At 35.9% G+C, this 11,518-nt stretch overlaps 2 protein-coding genes across 2 annotated transcripts; both read right to left on the bottom strand.

The window, feature by feature from the left end:
- Positions 1-3,579: 3,579 nt before the first annotated feature.
- On the bottom strand, positions 3,580-7,057 carry eif4a3 (eukaryotic translation initiation factor 4A3). The gene is made up of 12 exons (XM_065259244.1): positions 6,795-7,057; positions 6,482-6,554; positions 6,309-6,375; positions 6,161-6,223; positions 5,940-6,072; positions 5,466-5,546; positions 5,120-5,261; positions 4,767-4,905; positions 4,388-4,503; positions 4,185-4,292; positions 3,968-4,095; positions 3,580-3,798 (listed from the first exon to the last, which is right to left on the bottom strand). Exons 1-12 carry the CDS (start codon positions 6,946-6,948, stop codon positions 3,782-3,784), a joined length of 1,221 nt encoding a protein of 406 aa, XP_065115316.1. The 5' UTR covers positions 6,949-7,057; the 3' UTR covers positions 3,580-3,781.
- A 2,466-nt stretch (positions 7,058-9,523) lies between these two features.
- On the bottom strand, positions 9,524-11,287 carry rpl37a (ribosomal protein L37a). The gene is made up of 4 exons (XM_065259241.2): positions 11,188-11,287; positions 10,385-10,513; positions 9,779-9,861; positions 9,524-9,683 (listed from the first exon to the last, which is right to left on the bottom strand). The coding sequence occupies exons 1-4, from the start codon at positions 11,188-11,190 to the stop codon at positions 9,620-9,622; spliced, it is 279 nt and encodes a 92-aa protein (XP_065115313.1). The 5' UTR covers positions 11,191-11,287; the 3' UTR covers positions 9,524-9,619.
- Between the last annotated feature and the right edge of the window lie 231 nt (positions 11,288-11,518).

The following is an 11,518-nucleotide window of genomic DNA, read 5'->3' as shown; positions in this document are numbered from 1 at the left end:
AATGCATTTTTGCAAATATACTTTGTTAATTTCATGAATATTTGTGTCTCTTTTGTAGCGTGTGTTTAATGTGCAGTGATCGGAAGTGAAAATAAACCAATATAAACGATGATGTTGAAGCTCTGATCGTGAGCGGTCAGTGGAAGTCTTTTCTGGTTAATAGGATCAGAGTTAATGGGTTAAGAGCAGAAGGGTTCAGGATAATCTCTGCTGGACACATTCAGTCACAAACCTTACAAACAATTCATGCATTCATTTTAAACTCTAAAACTACATCTAAATTAAAAAATCTATTCGATAAGGCTTTTAATTCTGTTGCCATAAACAAGGTTTCATATATAGGTTTGTATTTTTTGCAGATGAGTGATGACTGTATTGTTGCAAACACATTTTATGATAAGTTTATTTCTGCAGCATTATAGATGTTATTTGATACATTTTCTCTGCTGATTTTGGAAATGTTTTAGGTTGTTGACTGCATGGCTGCTTTACAGTTCTGATGTTCTGATATTTGTCTTTTGTTTCATTTGATTTGTTCATTTATAGGCCAGAGTTGAGTGCTTTCAGTCTCTGCAGGAGTACTTGTAAAACTCTTTTGTTCAAAGACACTTTAAATAGAAACAGTTTTAATGAGAGAGACGGAGAGTTATGATGACTCACTTCAGATGTTGTTGCAGTGCTTAATAAAAAGACATTTATGAATTTATGCAACACATTTCATTCCAAAATCATAATCACAATACGTTTTATATTACTAACTAAAAGACTCTTAATATTAAATCTATTTGGAACTGTTGTCATATTATAACAGCACAACAATTCAACCCTGAAAAAAGCTAAAACCAGCATTAGCAGCTAGCTGGTTTTAGCTGGTCCTTTCAGCCAGACCAGCTAAGTCCAGCTAGACCTTCTTACAAAGTGACCAAAACAAAGCTAGACCAGCTTGCTACACCTGCAAAACCAGCTAATACCAAGCTGGGAGACCAGCTAAAACCAGTAGGTAATGTTTTTAATGTCAGTTGTTTTTAAGAGCTTGTAATAATGCTGAATGCTAAATGAAAGGATGACTTATAAGCTCTGACACATATGAAACTGTGTTGTATATAACAGAAGGTTTAGATCGTGCGTGTGTCCTCTGAACGTCTGTGATAGGAAGATAACGGATACCATTTGGCAGCTAATATCCGGCCGTGCAACACTGGACATGAATAAAGGAGACCTCGGGCATCATTATCCTGTGGGCTCATTCCTGTGCACTCACATTATTGTCATTAATGAAAAAAACTTTCATTTCCACATCTCATTGTTCACTCTAATTAAACTTACTGACCTGTAATTTATCAGTTTTTTATCACACAGATGGACACAATTGCCTCTCCATTGTGAAATATATGATTTACATAACATTTAAACACATTAGGCAGATTAATATATTAAAGTGAATCATACCTGTGGAATAAGTGTTGCTGCTTTGATTCTCTATTTGAAATATTTAATAAACAATAACAACAAACAGGATGTTATGTTTAGTACAGTTCATTCAAGACACTGATCTCAATGTTAAAACATTCAAATGAATTCAGAGAGCAGCAGGGTTTGTGTATCCAAGGATACAGCTCATCTAAAGTCACCGCCTGTTTGCTGTCACACGGCCAAAATCTCCATTATTTCATTTGGGCCTGAATGTCAAGAGATTCATTTAGTAAAACAAGGTAACAGTCACGGTATAAAGCATCACCTGTATAATCCTGATGCACGTCTGCCAACATCAGCACACTTTTGTCCAGAACATCCTGAGAAGAACCTGCTGTTACACACAGTATCATTTCACAGGCTATAAAAGGATAACAGTGACATCACAAAACCAAGAAATATGATGAACTTGCACTTTATTAATATCTCTCATTAATATAGTTTTCTCAACACATTACTCTACAAATGTGTATTTCCACAAAAGAGATGTTCAACATCTCTAACAGAAACTCCACCAAACCCAACACACAGATCAGATCAAACATATCAAAATATTTCATAAACTTAGATCGACTGAACGTTTGATGTCCCAGAACACATTAGAAACCAGCACACACTGAAAAAATTATTCATTCATTTTACTCAATTGTTTTTAAGGTATGTGGTTGCACTCAATTTATTTAAGCTATGTATAAACAAAAGTTTTTTTTATTCTATTTTTTATGTAGCTTAAATAAATTTATGGCAACCACTAACCTTAAAAAATTAGTAAATTAAATGAATATTTTTTCAGTGCATCAGGCATCACATCTCAAACTTTGTACCATTCAAACATGTAAATCACTTATTATTATACATTAAATCTAAATTAAAGACTGAAAAAATATTATAAATAGTAAGACTATAACTTTCTTTCTTTTAAACACTATTAAGGCTATATTCATAGTGACAATAAAGTCTCATTAAAGTAAGATTAGAAAATATTTTTTAAATTAATTTCAACTTAAAATCGTCAAACGATGTTTGTTAATTAAATTATTAATTAAAAAACTTTTTCGAAAGAATCAACAGAAAAAAAATTCTCACAGGGACAGAAGGAATACAATCTAGATGATGTTTAATGGACAATAAATTCTGACAAGATGAACATTTGTGAGGATTTTAAGATGATAAACAGTTTAGAAAAGTTAAGTAATCACAGACACTGTGATAAATTTCAAGTTAAATCCGGATGGATGCTGATATCTCAATAAATGCAAGCTGTTATCAGTCGTAAATAACCTCATAAAGACAACCGAGCTCTAGAAAAAAATTGTGCCTCATGTTATTTTTTGAAGGAATTGAAAGATGAATCAATGTCTCTGCATGTGGATTAGTATTTTACCTTGTTGACAGTAAGAACATTTAGTTAATATCTTTGGTAGTCTTTAGGTTTAAATTTTTTTTTTAACTATTAATTCACACTCATTTAAGGGGTAACAAGTTGTTAGGGTTTGAATTAAGGGTAATTTGGGGTTTCTTTGATTAAAATGTTAATCCAGGATCACACCCTACCTTGTGAAATCACGGTGACCCTATAATGACGGGGGGCTTGGCTAGGGGCCGCCCATAATCTTTGACATCATTCGAACACTGTTTAATCTTATGCACGTAGCATGATCTTCTGTATATTGACGCATTTCGTTTTTAGGGCTGATCCACAAGAAATATCCCTCACACATAAAAGTTGCCTGACTTAAGAGTTCTCAAGGAAAATATTTCAGTACATTAGAAAAAAATTAAATCTTACCTTAAAGGCAGGGTGCATGATCTCTGAAAGCCAATGTTGACATTTGAAATCACAAACACACCCCTACCCCAAAAGAATCTGGATCTTCTGTTGATAGATCCGCCCCACACATACGCAACCCAGGCAACGATGTCGTTAGTAGACACGCCCCTTACTGCTGATTGGCTACAAGTGTGTTTTGGTACTCGGCCCAACTCCCTTTTCCAAAGCGTTTTTACAAATCGTGCACGCTGCCTTTAAATTTGCCCTTTTCTAAATAATGTGTTCATTTATTTTAAAAAGTACAAAAAACAGAATAAAAGACACATACTACCACAGACAGTGACAAAGATTCTTTATTTACAAAATCCAAAGCACATTAAACAGCTGCTCCTCAAACACAATATCCATTAATATGAGCAAATGATTTGCTCAACTACATAAAATGTCAGAGTAAATAAAAGAAAATAACAAGAGGTGAAAAATAAGATCCAAATGAAAATAAAAACTTATCAGAAGTTACAGCCCACATCCAACATCTTAGATCAGATCAGCAACTGCAAAATAAAATTCATTCAAACATAAACAGTCTGATCACGAACACATCCCTCAGATATCAAAGTTTCATAAACTTTATATACAAAATAATAGTAAAATATACATTTCTTAAAAAATAATATATTGATATTCAAACGCAGTAGAAATAAGATGTGAATTCAGACTCACCATTCATGGGCATCTCATCGATCTGTGTGGAGTAGTACTGCTCAATATCTCTCAAGATACGAATGTCATCATTTTTCACAAAGTTGATGGCAACACCCTTCCTGCCGTAACGTCCCGATCGACCAATCCTGACGAGAGAGACGAGAAATCCATTAACATCATAAACTTAATTAAAACATGTCATGTGTGTCAGTGCTGGATAAGGAGGTGTCTGTACCTGTGGATGTACAACTCTCTGTTGTTGGGCAAATCATAGTTGATGATGAGCGAAACCTGAGGAACATCCAGACCTCTGGCCCAAACATCTGTGGAGATCAGCACTCGACTACACACACACACACACACAAACAAACGCACACAGCATTAACAATAGACTCCAGCCTCACACACACACACCCCCAACTGAGCTGAGATGTTTACCTGGCTCCAGATCTGAACTCCTTCATGATAGACTCTCTCTCTTTCTGTGGCATGTCTCCGTGCATGGACGACACCGTAAAGTTTGCTTCCCTCATCTTTTCTGTCAGCCAGTCCACCTGAAACACAACAGTTCACACATTACACACACATACAAAAACACTTAGCAACACTGAGAAACATGACTGATGCAAACACTGCTTAACATCTCATTGATCCGGTCAAATCCCAGAAACGTGAATGTACAGTTTTAATACAATAGGCTGTCAGTTCGCTCAAACCTGTTCAGAGGTTTCCCTGATTAAGGATTCTAAAAATAAATCTAGATTAATCCAGAAGATAGTGATTGGTTAAGGTTAGTCAGTGGTTTAAATAGACTAACCTTGCGTTTGGTGTTGCAGAAGATGACGGCTTGTGTGATGGTCAGCGTATCGTAGAGGTCGCACAACGTGTCAAACTTCCACTCCTCTCGCTCAACAGCCACGAAAAACTGCTTGATGCCTTCCAGAGTCAACTCATCACTGCCGACCACAGGAAACAGTTCAACTCACAGACCAATCACAGCTAAACACTAAACTAACAGCCATATTTGTATCACATGATGTAAAATGGCTTGTGCAAGTTACTCAAAACATTACACTGATTTTATCATGGGGGTTCAAATCACTCAACTACTGCTTTACTAACAAAGCATCACATGCTGGTCTAACAGAGGATAATAAAGCTGCTCCTCACCGTTTGACCAGGATACGGATGGGATCTGTCATGAATTTGTTGGTCATTTCCAGGATTTCGTGGGGGAGCGTGGCACTGATCAAACACACCTGAGTGGCCGGAGGGAGATATCTGTACACGTCATAAATCTGCTCCTTAAAACCTGACAAAGCAAGAAGAGAAATCATTCATTTTGTGCACTCATGTTGTCATACCAGCAGTCATCTTACTGACGTATCAATCAACAGCTTCCATCGTAGTGAACCTGGTTTTATCATAACAACATAATAAACTCTCATAATGACAGACAGACTGCTTCATGTTCTGCATACGCAAGCACACATTTTATTTGCATTAGTTTACACACCTTTGTTGAGCATTTCATCAGCTTCATCCAGAACCAGCATCTTGATAGCTCGTGTTCTCAGACTCCTCCTGCGGATCATATCTGAAAGAGAGACACAATCAAGATTTATGTACATAAAGACCTTGTATCCACTAAAAAAAGAAAAAAGAAAAAAAAGGAAGGCATGTTTGTTAAGTTTTAGCTCATAATACCATATAGATAATTTTTTATAACATGTTAAAATTATATTTTATTATAAATTATATATATACACATTTTATTATTATAATAAGATCCTCTTATGACATCACAAGGGGAGCCACATTTCAAAGAGCTATTTTTTCACATGCTTGCACTGAATGGTTTACCAAAACTAAGTTACTGGGTTGATCTTTTTCACATTTTCTAGGTTGATAGAAGCACTGGAGACCCAATTATAGCACTTAAACATGGTAAAAGTCTGATTTTCTTTAATGACATAAAACGCAGACTCACCAAACACTCTTCCAGGGGTCCCAGCCACCACATGCTGACCGTAGTCCAGTTTTCTGATATCTTCACCCACATTTGTTCCTCCGATACAAGCATGACACTGAACGTTCATGTAGTCACCCAACGCCAGAAGAACCTGCAGAAGACAGGAAATGACATCACTGATCACCGCTGGACAAGAGTGAATACCATAATAAACCAGTATGAATAAATCTCTGCTTTACCTTCTGAATCTGTCCTGCTAACTCTCGAGTCGGAGCCAAAATCAGAGCTTGGGTCTCACGAACCTTGTGTGTAAAGAAGAGTTATGAGATGATGCCAAAAAATATAATTAACATGAAATCACAGGTAGGTGAAAAATCGATGACATACCTGAATGTCCAAACACTGCAGAACAGAAACACAGAAAGTGGCTGTTTTACCAGTACCAGACTGTGACCTGAGAAAAACAAAGATTAGATATCATACAAGTGTCACTACTGAAACACATCTCACACACACGGTTATTGTGATAATACCACGCTATTATACAAACATCCACTTACTGGGCGATGACATCTCTTCCCTTTATGATCTGTTTAATGGCTCGCTGCTGGATGGCTGATGGTTTCTCAAAACCTGAGATCAACAAACATTACATTAGATTTAGAGAGAGAGAGATTTGTTTTACTGTACTGTTGTGGGTCTCTCACTCTTTTGTTGTTTTTGTATCAAGTTAATGATATTGTTTACGACTCATTCACGAGACATTATAACACTCTTTATTATCCACATCTCCTCTCAGAAGTTAAAAACACATGTAATGGTGATTACAGATGATAAATAAAGTACTTATGAAGGGTTATGACGCATTCCTACCGTACGCATAGATCCCGCGTAGTAAATCTTCCCTCAGGCCCATCGTATCAAACGTTGGCGTCACATCGACCTCTTCACTCGTCTCAAACTCGATTTTCGTCATATCTTCCTCCTTCATGATCCTCTTTCTCACGGGAACGACGGCCGCGGACATTATTGCGAGCGATTTTAATACAAAACGCGAGTAAAATAGGAAAGCGCGTCTGCAGGCCAAACGGAAGAACGCCGCGTGTGTCGCACCTGTGACGCACAATGCAGGAGACGATCTGTGATGTCATTTCTTCCTCTTCTATTCGAGTTTAATGGCGGTTGGCACATAGATATGTATAAAGGCTAGATGGCTTACCGCTGAGTCCCTAATGGCATCACCTGGCGGCCATCTTACGACAGGACGCTCGCTCACTCGTAGCATTGAGTTTAATGGTGAAGGTACTTTTAAATGACCATAACTTGCTCAATTTTCTACCGATTTTCAAACGGTTTGGTTTTTTACAAACGTTATTAACGTGGCTATAATACTGGATGCTTTGACATGTTTCATGATTTTTTTATATATTTTTAGTATAGGTATGCAGTGTCATAGTTACATCTTTGACGTTTATAATAAACCAAACCGTTTGAAAATCGGTAAAAAATTAAGCAAGTTATGGTCATTTAAAAGTACCTGCATCATTAAAACTCAATGCTACGAGTGAGCGAGCGCCCTGTCCTAAGATGGCCGCCAAAATGCAGACGTTCCACTCAATTGGCCAGCAGGGCGGGCGAGCCATCTAGCCTTTATACATATCTATGGGTTGGCAAACCAAACTTAAATGGCGCATTCCCGCCACCTACTGGATTGGAGTGTGGATCACATTATGCTAGTAGTAACCTAAATTCTGTTAATCTTTTAAGAAATGAAATACTTTTTCATAGATTTTATATTGCATGGGCCATTACCTAATAATGCGTGGATATAAAAAAAACTGGAAGTTTTTTCCAACAATTTCCAGAGCTCCTAAGGCTTGAAATAACAGTTTTAGGTGCATTACCGCCACCTGCTGCTTAGGAGTGTAGTTCAGGACCTATCTACCCTTTTCATTTTATATAATCCTGTATCCTTCAAATACTGCAACAAAAATCTAAGACCTTTATCCTTCTCCCTCATATCCATTATCGATATTAATTACCTTTATCAATACATCATGGCCCATTTTTCTTTATAGAAATTAAAAACCCAGACAGGGTTTATCCTTGTCCCAGACTAAAATGCATGTTTGAGGTGGCTTAATTTAAAAACATCTTACACTAACATATCCTAAAATATATCAGTGCCATTGTTTTATCTGAAGTTGCACACCAGCATTGCTTTTTGTAAAGTTTGTTTGTACAAAACTCCTGAAATGTCCTAATATGACTAAGGCCTAGTCCTGGATTAATCTAAACCCTGTTCTTAAAACTGCCCCATTAAATATTAAGTCAATGAAAGCGTCTAATATTTGGTACCCACCCACTATAAGATTTAACATATATTCTTAATTAATTGTTAAATGTACAAATGTCCTAAAGTAAGTGTGTAAAAATAATAAAGCAATCTTGTTAAACATGTTGATATCACACTGGAAACAGAAGTGGACACGATGGGATTATTATGGCATATAGAGAAAATACTTTTACTTATAATTCTCCTCTTTTCTACAAAGATCTTTCTGGAAACATTAGCATTTACAGAAGCTAAGTTTAAACTTAACATCTGACAACAGATCAGCTGAGAAATAAAAATTTTATGAAACAGTTTTGGGTTGCAGGGAGAAAAGCACTTTCCATAAAGCGTTTCGAACCTTCTGTTGACCTAAATATTATCAACTCAAGCCATACAACAAATTTTATGTTGATTATGATTAGTTATAACTTATAAGTTAAAAAATTATTAGTTTCACTTGTTAAGACATACAAGACTTTGTCTTAATGTATAAATCTTCTCCTCTGTGGAGCATTTCCATCATTTGACTGTGAATATTCTGTTAGAACAAATGTTACCTTCAACAAGAATTTATATTTAAGCTTTATGGTTTAAATAACACATTAACAAGCCACTATCAGAAAATCCAATGAAACCATAAGGTCCACTGGTGTTTCTGAACAAATATGCTATCAATTGTTCAACCTTTTTAACTAGATTTGGTGTTTGATGTTGATGTGCACCATAAAAACAATTTAACCATTCCTATAAATACAGATATAACATCAGTTTTCTAAAGGTGATTCCATAAAACTTTTAAATTGTAGCTCATATTAACCTTAAGAAACAATGCAAATTCATTCATCCTTTGAGGTCAAACTATTAATTTTAATACTTTAGCAGCCACACTTTTTGTCAGCTAGAACAATATAAGACTTTCACAAATACATTTTGAAGGATCAAAAATACCACCCATTATTATAATCAGCTAATGACCCAGATATACATTTGTGCCAATATCACACACCCATAGGCTGCATATATACGCTAAAGGTAAGCTATATTAGAGTAATAATTTATTTGACACTTTCAGTGTGTGTGAGTGGTCATGTTTCATGTGTTTATGGTCGTGTATAATGTGGACAAAGATTTTGTTTTAAATGCCGGTATACGCGAGGATTGTTTTCAATGTAAAATGCCTTTTAAAACGTTTTAACACACACCACCTAAATTCCATAATTTCAAACGAAAACCCATTTCCTAAGTGGTGAAATAAAACAGAAGCAAATTCCCGGTCAAGACTCATTTATTGTTGTTGTTGAGCGAGCCACAGAAAGAAAACAGTCCGAGACGAGGTGATGATCTGTACAAAAACACGTCCCGTTTACTGATCCTTCAGCTCCTTCAGTCTCTTGATGGCAGATTTCACTGTAACTGCTGATGTTGTGCTGCAAAACACACAAAATATTACATCATTATCATCAGCACCACACGCATAATGTTGACAAACATCTGTGGTTTAAATTAGGAAACTCATTCTTACTTGTATGTCCAGGCACCTCCAGCTACAGTTTTCATGCAAGATCCACAATGCCAGATACCAACAGCCCTTCTCTTCATCTTAGTCTGGAGCAGACAAAAACATTCATTATTAGCAAGATAAAGAAAACACTAATGAACAGTTTACATACAATAGGATTAAAAACATTGTTTAAAGGCCGGGATACACTGCACGAAAATAGGTATCATCATCATCGTACGGTCTACATTCTTGTCGTACCCAAGTTTAAGTGATTCATGTCACACAGTGTGATAAGGTCTTATAGGAGTGCAAAAAACCTGCAGTTTATTCCGGGATTAAGACTTTTAAACGATGATGAGGTGTATTTAAGATATTCAATTAATACATTTGAACTACATGTATAAAGTCTCCAGTAAGACCATCATTAAACAGCAAAATGTTTCACACTGGTCTGTGTCAATGTTTATCATAAACAAGCACTAAAAAAACATCACAAATATCCGTAACACTTATTAGTGCTGTAGATGACCGGATATTTCCAGGTTTCCAATGACAACAAAAACTCTGGTACATAATCCACACAGCGTATTCAATGAGAAACTGATATAAAGTCTGTGTTTTTCTCACCTTGCCACAGAAGGAGCAGGTATATTTGGCGTGTTGACTGATCTCAATTTTCTTCACCATCTTCCTGAGGGAAGCACCATAACGGGTGCCATACTTTCCCACGATTCCCACCTTCTTAGTGCGCTTGGCCTGATGGGAAACAGAGACATTTCAATAAAACCTAAAAACTCTCAAATACATCCAACACCACTAAAGCAAAACACAAAGCTGTTTATAATTATGCATCTATAACAACAGTACACTTGTAGACAGTATAATGTTGTACAGATATTAAATTAACACAACTGAAGATCTGACACAAGACTCGTTCAATCAAAGATTTAAAAATACAACAAACTCATAAGGAACTTCAGGAAAATACATGTTTAATGTTTACCATCATATCCGACTACACACTTACAGATTAATGTCAATCTAGTCAGACAATCGGCACAATGTTTCAGAATTTACAACTGAAACGATTAAAGCTTTTGCATCTAAATTCAGTATCAAATCAACGTTCATGTAATACAGACTCTACTTACTTTAACAATGCGCGCTATTCTTTATATAAGCCCATAACGGAGTTAAATATCGCTTTAAAATATTAATATAATGAAATTTGAGGGATCTGCAGAGACTTCAGACGTAACAGAAACACTCATTATAGGATTTGTAAAGACGTGCTCATCATTCAAACGGACAACTAACACATCGATGATGTTTTGTTCACTTTATTAAAGATAAAACACTGAAAAGAGTGAGATTTTTGAATAAAATCAGTCTGATGTTTGAAGATTCATCTCGGGCCTACAAACACTCACCATTTCGGTAAAAGAGGTGCGGATCCAAAGAGACCGAACAACTGCGCATGCGCGATTTACCAGCGCAGACACTGAAGCATTGTGGGATAGCGGAGGACCAACTGTGAATGAGAACGCATATATCTGCTATTTCAACTCAGAAATAATAAAAAACTATTGTTTTTGTTTTAAATAATATAATAAAATAATATTATATATATTATTTAAAAAAATCTGCTATTATTTTTGAAGGGTTAGAGTTAACGTCAAAGCATACAGTATATACAGTACTCTTCAAAAGTCTAAAGTCGCTGGACTGCAATGTTTTTATGATCTTAAAAACATTTTTGAA

The sequence above is a fragment of the Paramisgurnus dabryanus genome, chromosome 14, assembly GCF_030506205.2.
Source record: "Paramisgurnus dabryanus chromosome 14, PD_genome_1.1, whole genome shotgun sequence".
Lineage (NCBI taxonomy): Eukaryota > Metazoa > Chordata > Actinopteri > Cypriniformes > Cobitidae > Paramisgurnus > Paramisgurnus dabryanus.
The sequence above is the reverse complement of the archived record's forward strand: the minus strand, read 5'-3'. Positions and strand labels throughout refer to the sequence as shown.